The sequence below is a fragment of the Colossoma macropomum genome, unplaced genomic scaffold (assembly GCF_904425465.1).
Source record: "Colossoma macropomum unplaced genomic scaffold, Colossoma_macropomum, whole genome shotgun sequence".
NCBI lineage: Eukaryota > Metazoa > Chordata > Actinopteri > Characiformes > Serrasalmidae > Colossoma > Colossoma macropomum.
The window spans coordinates 5920368-5939020 of record NW_023494800.1 but is presented as its reverse complement, the minus strand read 5'-3'; the positions used below and the strand labels follow the sequence as shown (position 1 = coordinate 5939020).

The following is an 18653-nucleotide window of genomic DNA, read 5'->3' as shown; positions in this document are numbered from 1 at the left end:
AGTGTCTGATTCCACTGGCCGATTCGTTTACTTGTTCCGAAAATACTGAAGATAATTTTGCTTATTGCAAGAAACAATGCTTAAAATAATGAACATGATCTGCCAATAGAATACGACACTTTTATAAGATAAATATGCTTAAAAACAAGTAAAACATGTCTAGAAATAAGTTAAATAGTCTTACAATATTCTTACAACAGTCTCATAATGACAAATATTAGATATACTGACTACATTTAAGATATTTACACTTGCTAAGATATCATTTTTTTTGCAGTGCAAATGTCAGGCATCACATTCATAAACATTTTATGCAATAATATGGTTATGAATATGATGCCTTATATCTGAGACATTGTTTTAAGATAGTTTTGAGAAGGTTTTGCCCTATTCTATGTTTTTTATTTCATTCATTGCAGAGGGGTACATGCAGGGCATTGTGAGGGAAAATAGTCCCTAAGGAAAACTTGTTTTTTCAGATTTATGATTATTTTACCATCATCAACATTCCATGTAAATGCTCAGAGGACACATATAGGTTCACTGGTTGTTTTGGATAGTAGATAAAATAGCTATATTTCTGTATTTGCATTATAAGGCAAAATAGTGCCCAAAGAAAACTTACAGATATTATTTGGGTGGTGGATCATTTTCAGTACAGCAGTGACAATGACATGATAGTGTGTGTGGTGCCAGGCAAGTCAAGTGAGCTTTATTGTCACTATACATATACATATACTACAATATGTACAGGACATACAGAGTATTGAAATTGCGTTACTCTCAGACCCCATGGTGTAGCAATAACATTAAATAGACAGTCAGAGAATTGAGAAGGTTTTGGCAAAAAGCTCATTTATGGTTGGAGGGGTACATGCAGGGTGTTATGAGGCAAAATAGTCCCTGAGGAAAACGTTTTCTTCCAGATTTATGATTATTTTACCATCATCAACGTTCCATATAAACGCACAGAAGACATGTATAGGTTCACTGGTGGTTTTGGATAGTAAATAAAATGGTTATATTTGTGTTGTAGACATTGTGACGCCTGGTTCCCATCACCACCACTGTAAAGAAATCTGAGTCTGTAAGTTTCTCTACAATGTAAGTTTTCTCTCCACTCTGAATGACTTTATTTACATCTCAACCATAGAATTTTGCAGAAATGTTGAAAATTCTCCTATAAGACACAAACTAGAGAGATGAGGCTATATGGAGTTTTACCACTTCATTATGCTGTCCTCAAACATCAACCAAACTGTAAACTGACCCCAGTACGGCGTACACTGGCTGACCAGGGGCTCTGCTGGTAAGTAGGTAACAGCCTTCCATTCACTGGCACTGTGCTCACACGTCTAAGGTAACTCTGCAGGTAAAACAGCTCTAACAGCTCTGTTCACTTACAGCATTCCCCACTTCTCCTAGAGTAGCTTAGCCAAAAGAGGCCCATGATTACATGCAAATCATCTAAAATGCAAATATCAAAGTAGTAAATGTGTAATAAAGCATGAGACTTTGCGTGAGGATCACTCTCAGTACCTCCTTACGGTGCTTATTTTAAAGATCTTGCACAATATTCCTCATGTTTAAGGCTGTGATTGTGCACAGTCATCAGTGTTGAAATAGTTTACATTCAGACCGGTTTGCCACTGTATAACAGCACTGAAGATTTTATTGTGTGCAGTTTTTTTTCCTCTGTAGTCTAACAGCTGAGTCAGTTCAGTTACTGGGAGGTGGTTTGTTGTCCAGCACTGAGAGCAGATCAGCGTTAGACTTGGGGATAGAGGCACACAAACGCACACTTCTGCCAACACTGGCCCAGCAAAATGGACTCGAAATGGTTTAAAATGCTTATGCCGCTCATGCTGCTGGTCTTCGCTGTTATTACTCTTCTCTTGCTCACTCTACCTGTGGAGGAGATGAAGGAGCCTCCTAAATACATGGTAAACAACCTCTTGCCTTCATATTCTTTTCATATACAAATTAGAGGTGGGTAGAGTAGCCTTAAATAGAAGAGTAGAGCAGACTGAGGTGGAAGTCTTGGGTCACATCTTGTTTTGATTGTCCTGTTGAATTTTGATTGTCCACGTGCTGAATTCAATAATCTGTTGAAACTCAGTAATCAACTACTTTTTTTAGGATTAGAGTTTAGGTTTAGATTCTAGACTGAAATCATGGTTACACTGTAAAAAGTTTGAATGAAGAGAAGCCTTTAAAAGTCAAATGACAAGTTTTAAGCTTCTCAAACCTATTAAAAGATTCCTTACTTAAAATGATGAAAAAGGGTTTGATGAACAGCGATTTTATTCCAAATTCCTGTCAATTTTTCATCATGAGTTGAGTCAGCTGTATGCTTTGTAATAATGACATCACATTGGGTAAGATTACATCATGTTGGATTAAATGTATCTCCTTTTTTGAACAGGAAATTCCTTGTTCACTCAGAACAGGACATGCCACATTATGCTAGGTACAGGCATGGGCACTATGGGCGAGACTCCTAGTGCTTTCTTTAACTAACTAACATGATTAAATCTAAGTCACTCTGGATCCATCACCTGTCAGATGCTGTAAATGTAATTTAAAAAACATTCTTGTGTGAGCTCACTTAACCCCTTAAAATCCCAGGCGTATCTCATTCTATGGCTTACTATTCAGTAACCACTGGGACTTCAATGCAAACTGGTTGAGCTAATCCTAGGCTATAAAAGTGTGCAATAAAAGGAGGGGCCTGGTCTTTTAAGGGGGTTAAATATGTCTTTTAATGCTGAAAACAGAATGTTAGTATTATCATTTACTGAAGCTGAGTAAGTAAGTAAAAGCTAGTTCTATTCATAACTGTTTCATGTCGAAGCTTTATGTGAGGGAGCTTTTCGAGCCATTATGTGCTTTAGACATCTGGTTCCTATCGCCAATGTTGTGAAGGACTTAAATTGTCTCTAGAACGGGGCATTTCACATCAAAAACTGAATGGCCATACTGGCACCACACACACTACCATGTCACTGTCACTGCTGTGCTAAGAAGGATTCACCACCCAAATAACATCTCTAATGCAAACTGGTAGAGCTGATCTCAGGTTATACTGTGCAATAAAACTTTGGTCAGTTGGACCCTGGTGTTTTAAGTGGGTTGTAGAAGTGTGTAATAAAATTTTGGGCCTGCTGGAGGGCCCTGACCATGTAAGGGGTTAAATAGATTGTTAGTTGAATGTTAAGGACACGGCGAGTGTCTACAAAGAATCTGCAGTGGTCTCTCAAAATAGTGTTATTGGCTTATTAATGTTACTGTAATGAAATGGTGACTCAAGTCCTTCACTCTGTTCTCCTCCTAAATGGCCTGCTGTTAGTGTGTGTGTGTCTGTGTGTGTATGTGTGTGTTTGTACGTGTGTGTGTGTGTACGAGGGTGGACAACATGGACAGGCTGCTGACTGGCTACAGCTGCTAAAGGAGAACCCTACGCTGGCCACTTGTGATATTTTAAACATCTGGCATTTTTTCATAAATTATTGTGGCTGTATTGATTTAAAAGAGCAATAATGCGGTGGGTCCACCAGACCACTGAGTAACAACATCATCAGCACCACACAAGGGTTAAAAACCCCCAGCAGAACTGCAGTGGAACTTCTCAGTAGATCTATAAGCACAGGAACTGAAGTTTGTTAGGCTCTATTCTTCTCGTTGGGATCATTTTGGTCTAAGATACAATGTGAAAGCTCCAAAGCAAAAGGCCTGCCCAAGCAGAAGTCCAGATGCTGAACCACCAACAAAAAATTAAATTAAACTAAATTAAAGGAATTAAATGTAAAGGAATATAATGGAACTTAGTAAAAAAAATAGTAAAAAGTAGATTATTTTGATATCAATATATTTGCGCACTTATCTATTGTTTGGAAAAGTATAAATCCACCAAATGTTTATGTCACTAAGCAGATGGAACTCATTAAGATGCACTGATTGTTAGTGTTGTCCTATGCAGCGTACCACCGTGTGCTTTAGGGGTAAAACAGCACTGGCATCAGTGGGACTTTTATGCAAATAATAGCTATTTTGCCAGGTGCGTCGTTTTTGGCTGGTCATTTTCCAGGCAGCTTTGTAATTAAGGAAGAGAAGAGCCTGCATCTTCTCAAGTGTTTCCAGTAACTACTAAATTGTAAGTTTGTTTTGCCCACATCCTTCCTTTCTGAGGGCTGTATCTCTTTTGTTCTTCATGTTATTCTTTGGCATACTGAATGTGCTTCCTCGGATTCACATGAATTTTCATCATATGAACACTTAATGGAGGGAAGACATGAGGATGAGTCTGGCAGAGGGAGAAAATGGGCTTAGGCTGTGTACAAACACCAATAAACTGTGCAATGATAGTATTTTTTCAGTAGTACAGATCATCATACTTTTATTACCATTAAACTGTAGTCAGGACATTAAAGGCCTATCATTATTCTGTAAATTAATTGTACAGATTTAAACTTTTCAGAAAAAAACAACAGCATTTCTACACATAGTTGAGATTTATTGACTTGTTGGATTCCCAGAGAAGTGCAGCTGCTGAGCCTACATATTTACACAGTGCTGTAAACACATCTGCTACGTCACGCTGCTTAAAATGAGAACGCTTTTGGGACATGATTTGGTCTGGAACTAATGGATTGGTCAGTGATGTACTGTACATTAACTGTCATGCAGTTACATACATTGCTCAGTTTCTTAGTACTTAGTAAGGGTACATTCTCACGAGTTAAGTTAGAGTTAAATGGGAATTCAACCAATTATTCTAAATTTCTGCACAATCTAATTGCTGAAATGTAAAGGAAGAGTGGTTTAAGTGGTCTGGTGTGAAATGGTTCACTGAGAAACTTACAGACTCAGATTTCTTTACAGTGGTGGTGATGGGAACCAGGGGTCACAATGTCTACAACACAAATATAGCCATTTTATTTACTATCTAAAACCACAAGTGAACCTACACGAGTCTACTGAGTTTTTATTTGTAATGTTCATGATGGTGAGAAAGTCATAAATCTGAAAAAAAGTTTTCGAAAATGTTTTCAGTGCATTTCAAAAAAAGAGTTTTTGGCCAAAACCTTCTCAAAACTAATGAAAAACAATGTCTCAGGCATCAGGCCTTCTATTTTACAGCCATTACATGCAGACAACTGGTTCCTATCACCACTATTGTGAACAATTCTGACTCTGTAATTGTCTTTAGTTAAGCAATAGAACACGAGAGGGAGTGTGTTTGGCTCGTGCCATAGATCATTACAGCCGTGATGTTATTTGCGATAACACACTCCTTGGGTGCTCTATTGCTGTTATACAACAGTTAAATAAATAAATTAATACAATGGGTCGTGAACACGGTGTTTAATATGTTTTAATGTTCGCAGTTCCTTCCTCCAAATTATAGTTCCTTAACAAGCAGCTTGTTGCTACGTCAGAGTAACAAACTCCGCCCACTCGCTGCACAGCCGGCAGTTCGTTCTCCAGCTCCTTACACTAAAATCCCAAACTGTCATCACCACTGAGCAGCTTTTCAATCGGTAGCTGTGACAGAAGAACAGCTAAACAACCTGGAATCAGCCAGAAATGAACCCAATACCATTCGCCAAACGTGTAGTCTGATCTTCAGAGTCTGACCAAATCAGACTGAGCCATAAAACTGCCGCAATATCAAGTTTAGCTCAGTTTTTGCCAGATCAGTATTAATGTTGTTTTGTTCCAGCCAGTCTGTAAAGCATCTTACAGCCCATTTAGTTTGGCGAATGGTATTGGGTTCATTTCTGGCTGATTCCAGGTTGTTCAGCTGTTCTTCTGTCACAGCTGCCGACTGAAAAGCTGCTCAGTGGTGATGACAATTTGGGAATTTAGTGTCGTCTCATCTTCAGAGTCTGACCAAATCGGCTGTCGGTCAAATGTGATCTTGAAAGTGTCCATTTTCTGTTTGCGGTAAAGTAAGAAGTAAAACCGTTCAAATGGCTTGAGCGTCTCCTACAGCTGTCAAAGTCGTTGCTTAGCGACGGCGTCTCAGCGGAGTGATACAGTGTTCGTGAAAAACCTGTGATGTTATGGCGAAATAACAGCACAGTTAGAACGCTTCTCAACCAATGAGCTTGCGTGGCCGAAACTAACTGTTGTATAAAATGGAACATTTCACATCGAAAGAGTCTGAATGGTCAGATTCTGACTGGCACCACACACACTATCATGTCATTGTCGCTGATGTGCTGAGAGTGATCTGCCACCCAAATAATATCTGGACAACAGTGGTCCGTCCTGTGGTCAGAGAATGACCAATGAGCAGAGAACAGATGAAAATGTGAAGCAATATATGGACTACAGTCTATAAGTGTGCACCTGTTTAGTGGACCTATAAGGCATTCGGCAGCCTATGAGTGGAAGTAAGAATTAGCAGTTTCTAAAAGGGATGGGCATTTCAGTCCATAAATATGACAACTAATAACATTAGAGAGAAGCTTATATATCATAATCATAATTTACTATTACATTTTTAAGCTTTCATGCCTATTTGAAAATTTTGAGCCTAATAAAGTGGACAGTCACTGTGTGCGTTCTAGTATTGCGACAAGCAATCGTGCGAAACACATCTGCAGCTCGGAACTGGACATTCACAGTCTGCTGTCTGTTTTTTTGGCAGTACGGGATAGTGCTGGACGCAGGCTCCTCCCACACAGCCATGTTCATCTACAAATGGCCGGCAGACAAGCAGAACGGCACAGGTGTGGTCACCCAGCATAGCGAGTGCCATGTCAAAGGTCAGAGACAGTGTAATCTATCTGAGACTTGAAGATTCACTTATCAAGAATGGTCATTCTGGTCATAAACCACACACACACACACACACATTGTCTAAGCCACTTCTCTCTCTGACTCACGGGGGACACTGGAGCCTGTCCCAGCGGTCACTGGTGGAAGGCAGGAAACACTTGGGCAGGCTGCTAGTCCATTGCAGTGGTCATAAACCAGGATTTCTAAGAAAGTATCTGAATCTGGGTGTAGATCAACAGCAATGGCCAAACAACTGATGCACATTTGTGTTTGATGATAAGATTTTATAAGATTTGAATTAACTAATTTGTTCAGTTACCTGCATTAACAAAACACACCTTTTCACTTAAATAACTAAGATAAGGTCATTTTCATTGCTGCATTTGTTGCAACGCTTGTTTTTTTTATATCTTACTGTAATCTTCTGTTTTTTGTCTCAGGTACTTCATTTTTGTAGACATTGCTCTTTTGCAAACATCATACAAATCATATTTGTACTAAGCAACACTGGTGATTAATAGACTGTGTTGTGCTCTGCAGGAGGGGGCATCTCAAGCTATGCTGGACAGAAGGGGGCCGCAGGCCGCAGCCTGGAGGCGTGTCTGAAACAAGCCGTGCTGGACATCCCCCAAACCCGCCATCACCTCACCCCTGTCTACCTGGGAGCCACAGCTGGCATGAGGCTTCTGAAGTGTGTTTGTGCTCGTATCTGTGCAAGACTTGATTCTTTCCCTTGAGAAGCGTGTAAGGCCTTTTATCTCTGTTTTCAGCATCTCCAGCCCTGAGATGTCAAAGCAGGTTCTTCAGGAGGTGGAAGACAAAATCAAGTCCTTCCCTTTCTGCTTCCGAGGTGCAACCATACTGAGTGGACAGCAGGAGGGAGTGTACGGCTGGGTCACAGTGAACTATCTCTTGGAAAATTTCATCAAGGTATCCCACTGTGTCCTATTTACCCCATCCATGCTTTTGACACAGTCTTTGTGCTTCAACTAATGACCTACTTCTCTTTATTTTACATATTAACAACAAGGAGTCGCCATCGGTGTCATTAGAAACACCTGCCATGTATTTTGACTTTCTGTCCACTTTATTAGAAACACCTTCCTTGTACCTCCTCTCACTGGCCACTTTATTAGAAACCCTTTCCTTGTACTGTCACTCACTGGCCACTTTATTAGAAACCCTTTCCTTGTACTGTGACTCACTGGCCACTTTATTAGAAACCCTTTCCTTGTACTGTCACTCAATGGCCAATTTATTAGAAACACCTTCCTTGTACTTTTACTCACTGGCCACTTTATTAGAAACACCTTCCTTGTACTTTCACTCACTGGCCACTTTATTAGAAACACCTTCTTTGATCTTCCACTCACTGGCCACTTTATTAGAAGCCCCTTCTTTGTGCTTCTAATAAAGTGGCCAGTGAGTGAAAGTACAAGTTAAATGATAAGCTCACTGTCCACTTTATTAGAAACCCTTTCCTTGTACTGTGACTCACTGGCAACTTTATTAGAAACCCTTTCCTTGTACTGTGACTCACTGGCCACTTTATTAGAAACCCTTTCCTTGTACTGTCACTCACTGGCCACTTTATTAGAAACCCTTTCCTTGTACTGTCACTCACTGGCCACTTTATTAGAAACACCTTCCTTGTACTTTTACTCACTGGCCACTTTATTAGAAACACCTTCCTTGTACTTTCACTCACTGGCCACTTTATTAGAAACACCTTCTTTGATCTTCCACTCACTGGCCACTTTATTAGAAACCCCTTCTTTGTGCTTCTAATAAAGTGGCCAGTGAGTAAAAGTACAAGTTAAATGATAAACTCACTGGCCACTTTATTAGAAACATCTACCTTGTACTTTCACTCACTGTCCACTTTATTAGAAACATTTAACTTGTAGTTTCACTCAGTTGTCAGCTTCAGCGGCCATAAATGAAGTGTAGTATTGCTGGACAGTGCATAGGCCCATCCAGACCATGATGTATATGTTTTTATTGGTTTAGCACATGTGTATCTATAGCTCTATAGTGTTCATTTAAAAAAAAATCTTTTTTTAAAAACCTTTTTTAATTTTGCCTCCTCACTCTTCAGTACAGCTTTGTGGGCCACTGGATGAAACCAGGCAGACAGACAGTCGGTGCCCTGGACTTAGGAGGGGCGTCTACTCAGATCACTTTTGTAACCACGGAGAAAGTGGAGGATGAAAATAATCGTATGACTCTGCGTCTCTATGGACAGGACTATTCTCTGTACACCCACAGCTATCTATGCTACGGTAAAGAAGAGTTCCTGCGGCGGCTTCTGGCCCTCCTGATCACAGTACGATATCATTACAGTCAGCCATGTTTGCTCTCTATGTGTATGTATATTTGATGCTGGAAAAGAGGGAGAAAAAAGCAATGCAGCAAATCAGTGTGTAGGACAGGAACTTTTCCTACTTTTTTTAACGCTCTGTCCCTCCAGTCCTCATACACATATTGTCACACATGCTGGTACGAGCATGCTGGCGAGATTGATGACATGTTTCTACCTCTCTGATTTCTGCTAGTCTCAGGGTACGACAGGTACTGTCTATAATCCATGCTACCCAACTGACCACAACGAGACACTGGAGCTGCAGCAAGTGTTTGAGTCGCCCTGCACGATATCACAGCGGCCTGCGCCTTATGAGCCAAAGGCGTCAGTGACGATACAGGGCACAGGAGACTACCACCTCTGTGTGGGCAACATATCTGAGATATTCTCCTGGCAGGACTGCCCGTTCTCCCAGTGCTCCTTTGACCATGTCTTCCAGCCCAACATCACTGGAAGCTTTATGGTAAGCAGGGGTGGAAATGGGCCGGAACCCTGTTCCAGGTGTAAAAGTAGATACAGAACAGTGTTCCGGCTCAGATGTTCTACTCTGTTCTAAAGGGCCTGTTTACACCTTGCATTAACATGTATTTGTGGTGATCAGATCTTGTTCGAATTTCACTTGACTGCATTAAAAGCAAGGTGTAAACACCCCCAAGATGCACTCTGAGCAGATTACGATCTGATCACTCAGGCCATATTCATAGGTGATCAGAGACGGATCTTGACCACATTTAACACTAGTATAAACAGAATGTGTTTTCATTTTTTGTATATAGTTGCATGAGCGGAAATGCATCTGCCAAGCGCTGACAAATAGGTGAGAGAATAAACAACAAAACAAAACATGGCGGGAGTTTGGGGCTCACTTCAGTGAGGCTAAACCAAGAGCCTTCATGCACTCTGGACTGATGAAAGTGTCCAGGCCAAGCTTATACATTCTAGTAGTAACAAGAGAAAAAAGTTAACAAAATTAAATGAAAACAATATGTGTTGACTTGCTTTTCACACTGGAAAAGTACAATCGGATCTCATCTGGTCAAACTGAGGACGCAATTTAGTGAAAAAATATAAATGAAAACTGGCCAAGTTGATCCAGACACTATGTTGATGCCAAGCACGTGTTAATGCAATGTGTAAACAGGCCCAAAGTGTGTGCACAAAGCAAAGCGTCTGTTAAATGCACTTCAAGTTTGTGAAGGCAGCCAAGGAATTTCACGATCGATAATAAACGTAGTGATTTGTTTTCTAATTGTCTTCAAACTTTAGTGGCATTCATTTAAATATTTAGTCCACTCAACTTCATTAATGATATCTAAAGATTTGTGTATTTATTGCTGAAATTTTCAATCAGTGGTCTTACTATAATATGTCCACTGTAACTTAGCATTTGCAATTATAAGGTGGCGTACTGACACTGATACCCAGCTAGCTAACCTGCTAATATGAGCCATTCATTATGAGCTTTGGTATCTAAATATAAACATATCTAATGTAAAGGTAACTGGACACTGAATGTCTTGGCATTCTATATTTACATAATGAATGAGGTGGTTTAGTATTTGTGATGCAGTAGTGGTTGTTTTGATCAATGTTTGATGATTTGCTTTGTAGTCTCTGCCTTATTGGAAAGCTTATTTGCACTGTTTTTTGCATGGGGGATTCCCCGATGTTTAATCAAAGCATTAACAGTGTGTAAGGTGTGTAATGAAAATGCCTCAACTGGACAGACATCTACATTTGCAACAATCAAAAGTATTGTTGTTGTTGTCAACATGCATGCGTTTGAGTATTTTTCATCTTTTAGTTAAGGTTGGAGACCCCTGTTTAAAAGTGTTATTATTTTTAATGTAGGAAATGCACTGGAGCATAACTGGTTGATTATAAACATGCATGAATGGAAGGGCCAGTCATAAGGCGTATTTTGATGTAAAAATGCACCAGAAACAGGCATTTAAGGTTGTGTTTTCACAAAAAAACCTTTGGTTCCCCCAGTAAAACTTGGAAACTTGGTTATTTCCATCCCTGACATTAAGTGATAGTGAAGTAGTACTGTGAATAAACGAAGATTGACAACTACAGTTGTATAGTTGTATAGTCCTATATAGTGCAAACTAACTTCCATAACTATTTGCTTTGACTTACACTGGCCTTTTCATTTCAGTATATAATGAAATGTTGACACAGCCTGTACAGGCAAGGCAGGGCAAGTTCATTTATTTAGCACCTTTCATACACTGCAGTCATTCAAACTGCTTTACAACTGAGAAAATGCAAAGATAATTCCAATTAAAATGTAAAAAGATGAAAAACACGGTTGAAACATGATTAAAACCATAGATTTAAAAGAGAAGAAATTGAACATTAAATGTAAAATTAAAATATTCAGTGAGGATAATAAAGTGCTGTTACAGGAGTGAAGTGCAGTACAGCTACCAGTGTTCTAAAGCTGCTCAGATAGGAACGTTTTCAGCTCAGATATGTACATTGTGGATCATGGATTCTCTTTTTTATGTCTCATCTTTCATGCATTTCTCTTTCAGGCCTTCTCTGTCTTCTTCTTCACATACAGTTTTCTGCAGAAGAGTGTAGGCATCACAATCAGCACCCCAGAGCTGCTGCAGCAGGCTGCCCAGACAGTGTGCAACATGACCGTTGAGGAGGTACATGGAAGAATTTAACATACTGGGGAAAAATAAAACATACAGCATTGCCTGTGCAAAATATATGCCTTTAAATTCCCAGGCTTATTACATACTAAGGCTTCAGTAACTACAGGGACTTCAGTGCAAACTGGCTGAACTATTCAAATGTTATAGACGTGTGTAATGAAGTAAAAACAGCCATGTAAGGGGTTAAACTTGAATAAATAGAAATTATGTACTAAAACGAGCAGAAAATGCCACATTGAAGTTTAATGCTAAATTTTAATAAAGTTATTTTGACTTGGACAATGAACAAAAGGGTGTTCAAACCTTTGCACACGATGGCATATGTATTTAAACTCATAAAGACTGAATAAACTAGGTATTGGATGGTAACTGTAAATACTGGGATTCCTTGAGGAGAGGTTTGGGAATAGTTACGTTGACTCACTAACGCACAACAAATCACAATGTATTGTTTATTTGTATTTATTTTAATGGTGTTTTTATTGAATAAATACCACCCCGTTTCCAAAAAAGTGCAGAATGTAAATTAAAATAGAATGCGATGATATGCAAATCATGTAAACCATATTTTTAAAGGAAAATACTACAAAGACAACATATCAAACGTTGAAACTGAGAAATTGTATTGTTTTTAAAAAATATATATGCCCGTTTTGAATTTGATGCCAACAACATGTTCCAAAAAGGTTGGGACAGGGGCCTGTTTACCACTGAGTTACATCACCTCTTCTTTTAACAGCACTCTGTAAGCGTTTGGGAACTGAGGAGACACTGCTGTAGTTTTGAAAGTAAAATGTTCATGTAGGATATCAGCTGCTTATTAGTTTGGGGTCTCCTATATATTTTTTTTTCATTTCATCAGTAGCTGACAGGTCTGGACTGCAGGCAGGTCAATTTAGCACCTGGACTCCTTTGCTACAGAGCCATGCTGTTGTAATACATGCAGAATGTGGTTTGACATCGTCTTGGGCATATATTTTTCAAAAAACAATAACACTTCTCTGTTTTATGAGGACTTGTTATATGTTATATGTTGTCCTTGTACTATTTTCAATTAAATATAGTGTTTAAATTATTTGCACATCATTGCTTTTTGTTTTGGTTTTTTACATTTTGCACAGCGTCACAAATTTTGGAAATTGAGTTGTAAAAGCTTCTGCCTACATTAATATTAACATAAAACTGCCCATAACATATATATATATAGTATATGTGGAGCATATCTATGACCCCACATTGTGCGTCTGTATGTGTGCACATGTATGGTGATTGTAAGAGTGAGTCGACTACATTTAACATTCAAAGCTCCCACATACACTATATTGCCAAAAGTATTCACTCACCCATCCAAATCATTGAATTCAGGTGTTCCAATCACTTCCATGGCCACAGGTGTATAAAACCAAGATACAAACATTTGTGAAAGAATGGGTCGCTCTCAGGAGCTCAGTGAATTCCAGCGTGGTACCATGATAGGATGCCACCTGTGCAACAAGTCCAGTTGTGAAATTTCCTCACTACTAAATATTCCACAGTCAACTGTCAGTGGTTTTATAACAAAGTGGAAGCGATTGTGAACGACAGCAACTCCTAAAATGACAGAGCGGGTCAGCGGATGCTGAGGCGCATAGTGCGCAGAGGTCACCAACTTTTTGCAGAGTCAATCGCTACAGACCTCCAACTTCATGTGGCCTTCAGATTAGCTCAAGAACAGCGTAGAGAGCTTCATGGAATGGATTTCCATGGCCGAGCAGCTGCATCCAAGCCTTACATCACCAAGCGCAATGCAAAGCATCGAATGCAGTGGTGTAAAGTGCCGCCACTGGACTCTAGAGCAGTGGAGACGTGTTCTCTGGAGTGACCAATCACGCTTCTCCCTCTGGCAATCCGATGGACGAGTCTGGGTTTGGCGGTTGCCAGGAGAACTGTACTTGTCTGATTGCATTGTGCCAAGTGTAAAGTTTGGTGGAGGGGGATTATGGTGTGGGGTTGTTTTTCAGGAGTTGGGCTCGGCCCCTTAGTTCCAGTGAAAGGAACTCTTAATGCTTCAGCAGACCAAGAGATTTTGGACAATTTCATGCTCCCAACTTTGTGGGAACAGTTTGGGGAGTTTGGCCCCTTCCTGTTCCAACATGACTGCGCACCAGTGCACAAAGCAAGGTCCATAAAGACATGGATGAGCGAGTTTGATGTGGAAAAACTCGACTGGCCTGCACAGAGTCCTGACGTCAACCCGATAGAACACCTTTGGGATGAATTAGAGCAGAGACTGTGAGCCAGGCCTTCTCGTCCAACATCAGTGTCTGACCTCACAAATGCGCTTCTGGATGAATGGTCAAAAATTCCCATGAACACTCCTAACCCTTGTGGAAAGCCTTAACAGAAGAGTTGAAGCTGTCATAGCTGCCAAGGGTGGGCCGACATCATATTAAACCCTATGGATTAAGAATGGGATGACACTTCATATGAGTGTGAAGGCAGACGAGCGAATACTTTTGGCAGTACAGTGTACATTCATATGTGTGTTTCTTTGTGTCAGATGTTTAAGAGAGATGAAGAAGAGAGGTCATACCTGAAGGAGTACTGTGCAGTTACTGTGTACATCCAGGTCCTGATGCTGAGAGGATACCACTTTGATGAGCACTCCCTCTCTCGAGTTACCTTTCAGAAAAAGGTGAGATGTGGTCACTCAGAAGAACTTACTCATTAAAGGGCCCATATACTGCATTTCCTTGTATATGGTTTTACATATCAAACAAACCTAATTCATTTTTAATGACCATTTTGCAACCTCTCTTTAATTAGAATTAGAGCTTGTTTTTGTAGCTGTGCCTTTAAGACTGATCTGTGTGATCTCTGTTCTGATTGGCAGTCAGGATGAAACACTCCTTGTAACTTTTAAATTGACATAGGCTGAATAGGCTGTTATGTGCACATGTGTTGGTCGTTGTGGCATCACAAATGCAATTCATTCAATTTGGAGGATGATATGGGCCCTTTAACTAAATCTGAATTAATGTACACTCACTGGTCACTATTTTAGAAACCTCTCTCTTGTAGCTCTACCTTGCCGGTGTACATTTAAAGACTTGTTTGACAGCCCTTTTTATAATACATGTTTTTAATATTGGCAGTTTCTTCCACCAAAAAATAATTCAACAGCTTGAAGTGACTATTATTATTAATGCATTGTTACATCCGGTGGTCAGAAAATTGTGCTATTACTGGACATAAAAACACAAGCAGGACACTTTCCAACCAATCACACTGTGTTGTCAGAACTAAGTGCTTTAAAACTACTATGAATTATTATTCTATAACTACAAAGGGGCTAGTATGCATGTTTTGTAGTTATAAGAGTGCAGAATGAAAATCCTGACCCACCCACAGGTCTTATAGAGTTTAAGGAATTATAAGAGGGTTAATATTCATTCGTAATAAAGTAATATTTTATTTAGCTAAATAAATGTATTCGCTGGGCACTTTATTAGAAACTCTTCCCTTGTAGCTCCACCTTGCTAGTGTGCAGTTAGAGACTGTAGCTCATCTATTGATGCACTGCCCTGATAGCAAGAGGACCATGGTCCACTGTCGGCCCGCTAAAGGCAACACTGGCGGTCCACTGGCATTTGCTCAGCGTTTTCCGGTTGGTCCACTGGCAGTTGAGCGGAGTATTAGACAAAAGTCCACTTATCATCACTCATTTTCCACTCGCAGTCCAATTTACTGATTTCTCTAATTTTAATCCAGCACAGTATCAGCAACATCACTTTCTATAAAATCATTTTATATCAGGCCTAGTCATTATTTTTTTTCTCTCGGTTGTTTGTAAAATTTTATTAAAAGTTTATTTTCCAAAATAAAAGTCTCTGTGCATTTAAAATCTATTTAAGGAGATTAAAAACTAGCCGGAGCTTGTATTCAGGACAATAATCTGGGCGGTCCAAGAGTGGACCAGCAGTGGCAAACAGCTAGCGGGGTGCCAACCTTTTCAAACCGGCGGACTGATATATTATTTCTGTCTGGGAGTTTCTGTTAGCCTTCCTCTCTCTTCATCAGTGGTCAGTTTCTGACCACAGAGCCTGGATATTTTAGGTGGAAGTCCACTCTCAACCTCGTAGTGACACAGACTGTGTAAAAAAACTCCAGTAACACCACTGTGTCTGACACACTCATACCAGCACCACACATGCTGCCATGTCAGTGTCACTGCTAAGAATGAATCACCACCCAAATAAGACAGCAGGGGTCCTGTGATCAGAAACTGACCAGTGATTGACAGGATAAAGGGGGCTGATAAATTGTGCATTGGGCCCCAGTCCGTTGTCGTATACCCGTATAAAGTCATATGCAAAGGTTTGTACGTCCTTGGCCAAATTACACGTTTTGTTCATTTTCTCAGTAACATTAGGTTAAAGGGCCCACATCCTATATTTTTCTTATATTTTATTTTTTCCTTGAGGTCCTTTTATAACATTTGTGTGGATTTATGTACCAAAAATTGTCATAATTCATTGTACATGATCATTTTTCAACCTCCTTTTATCCCCAGGTCGTTTTTGTTACTGCGCTATTAAGACTAATTGAGTTCTGATTGGCTGCCCTGTATTGTGCCTCATTCAAAAAGCACTCAGTGGTGAAACATTCCTTATAACTTCAGCATTAAGGGGTGGGGCTAAACTGCCGTAGGATAAATAGGTGGATAGATGTAAATGAGCATCTCGTGACATTACAGAAACAATAAATTCAAATCAGGCTGTTTTTGCAGGTTAGTTTCCATATATGGCCTGTATGGACTGGGTAGTGAATGCTATGCTTAGAAACCTTGTCAATGTTTACATATCACTCCAAACTCCTTTATTTCAAAAAAGCAAGTTTTAAAAGTGAGTTTAACATATGGACATACTGGGAAAAATAAAACATAAAATATTAACTGTGCCATTACTTTTGCACAGGCCACATTTTGTGTTTACTTTCGCTTTGAAAAATCAACAAAATATGTTAATTGACCAGGGATGCCTAAAATTTTGCATACAACTGTACATAGTGGATCTAAAAGGTAGGTGGACCTCATAAAGTGACCAGACAGTGGAAGTACAAGGTATGATTTCCTACTAAAATGAACAGTGGACATCTCAGCTTTTCAGACATCCTGCACTCGTATGAGATACTGACACTGTCCCCCATGTGTTTATGTGTGACGTGTCCAGGCTGGAGATGCCTCTGTGGGCTGGGCATTGGGCTACATGCTGAGTCTGAGCAATCAGCTGCCTGGAGAGAGTGTGGCGATGAGGAAGGGCATGCACACTGCGGCCTGGATCTTCCTCCTGATCCTCCAGATATGCCTCATGGTCAGCACACTGATCTTCATGGCTCTGCGCTGCTGGAAGAAAAGTTATGCCTGACAGTGACCAGTAGGGGGCGAAAAAGGATCAGTAAGGAAGGCCCAGCGAAAGTAATGAGTAGGTTTTTATCGAATAAAGGTTTCAGAATGGTGAATAAGTACCAGACTGTGTATATCTAACCATTAAAAACATTAGTTTGGACGAGTACAACAAGAATAAAAACATGTTGAGATGAAAGCTTTGCGTGAAGGTTAATCAATCTACCTCTATGTTCATTCAATCAATCAATCAATCAACCTTTAGTTAAACTCATAGTACATCAAGGGTGCCCCTTATTTACAATGCAGCAGGGCATAATACAAAAACAAGGGAATGAGAAGAGTAAATAAAAAATAAAAAAAACATAATTCAATGGTTGAAATGTAAATGTAAACTAGGTCATTCAGAGTGGTTTGATGTGAAATCATTATTTGTGGAGAAACCTGCCAGGTTTCTTTGCAGTGGTGGTGATGGGAACCAGGGGTTATAATGTCTACAACACATCAACACTACATTTCACATCAAACCACTCTAAATGACTTTGTTTACCATTTAATAATGCGTAAATTCTGAAAAAGTGGTGGAATTCCCCTTCAAGCCACAGGCCTCAGCTTTATATTACTGAGCTTTTTATTTTTTAATTATGGATTAAGGACAAAATAAAGGGGAAAGAAAAGCAAAGAATATGTCCCTCAAAGTAAAATACATTTGTACATTTGTAAAAGCAAAAAATAAAAACTGACCACTCTGCTGTTTATGCTTCATTTAATTAACATGCATCCAGTGTTCTTTGCAGTTCTCAGTTTCCCCTGCTTCCCCTTAAAGTCCTCTGAGGGGCACTGAATAAATTTGTGCTGCAGCAGAGACTCTGCAGGCAAATATTGAAACAATTTCAGAATAATGTTTCTCAACATAAAAAAGTAAAGAACTTGGGTATTTCATCATCTGCAGTACTTAATATCATTGAAAGATTCAGAGACTCTGGAGAAATCTCTATATGCAAGGGACAAAGACAAAATCCAATATTGGCTGGCTGCGATCTTTGGGCACTCAGGTGGCACTGCATTAAAAATAGACGTCATTCTGTAGTGGAAATCACTGCATAGGCTCAGGAACACTTTCAAAAACCACTATCTGTGAACATAGTTTGTTGCTACATCCACAAATGCAACTTAAAACTCTACCATGAAAAGAAGAAACAATATGTAAACAGGAATCAGAAACACTGCCACCTTCTCTGGGCCAGAGCACATTTAATGGACTGAGGCAAAGTGGAGAAGTGACTGAGAACGAGAAAACTTACTTTTCTCATGGTCATTCTGCAGAAAACGAGATAATACAACATTCCTGTATTTATATAACAAATGGAATCTTCCATTTTTTACAGGGGGTTACAGATTTGGGTATAAGGGTTGCGCATACAATGTGGGACACAGGTTAAATCCTTTTCTA

General features: G+C 39.7%; 1 protein-coding gene across 1 annotated transcript; it reads left to right on the top strand.

Moving 5' to 3' along the window:
* Positions 1–1637: 1637 nt before the first annotated feature.
* Positions 1638–17689, top strand: LOC118820074 (ectonucleoside triphosphate diphosphohydrolase 2). Its single transcript, XM_036588197.1, has 9 exons — positions 1638–1943; positions 6656–6773; positions 7327–7477; positions 7557–7716; positions 8885–9112; positions 9342–9611; positions 11689–11808; positions 14357–14491; positions 17028–17689. Exons 1-9 carry the CDS (start codon positions 1827–1829, stop codon positions 17220–17222), a joined length of 1494 nt encoding a protein of 497 aa, XP_036444090.1. The 5' UTR covers positions 1638–1826; the 3' UTR covers positions 17223–17689.
* The last annotated feature ends 964 nt before the right edge of the window (positions 17690–18653 follow it).

What these genes read in the sequence shown, in the direction of transcription:
- LOC118820074 (XM_036588197.1), top strand. Translation starts at nt 1,827, where the DNA reads ATGGACTCGAAATGGTTTAAAATGCTTATGCCGCTCATGCTGCTGGTC. An exon ending in ACATCACTGGAAGCTTTATG is followed by an intron (nt 9,612 to 11,688) that starts GTAAGCAGGGGT and finishes TTTCTCTTTCAG; the next exon opens with GCCTTCTCTGTCTTCTTCTT. An exon ending in GCAACATGACCGTTGAGGAG is followed by an intron (nt 11,809 to 14,356) that starts GTACATGGAAGA and finishes TCTTTGTGTCAG; the next exon opens with ATGTTTAAGAGAGATGAAGA.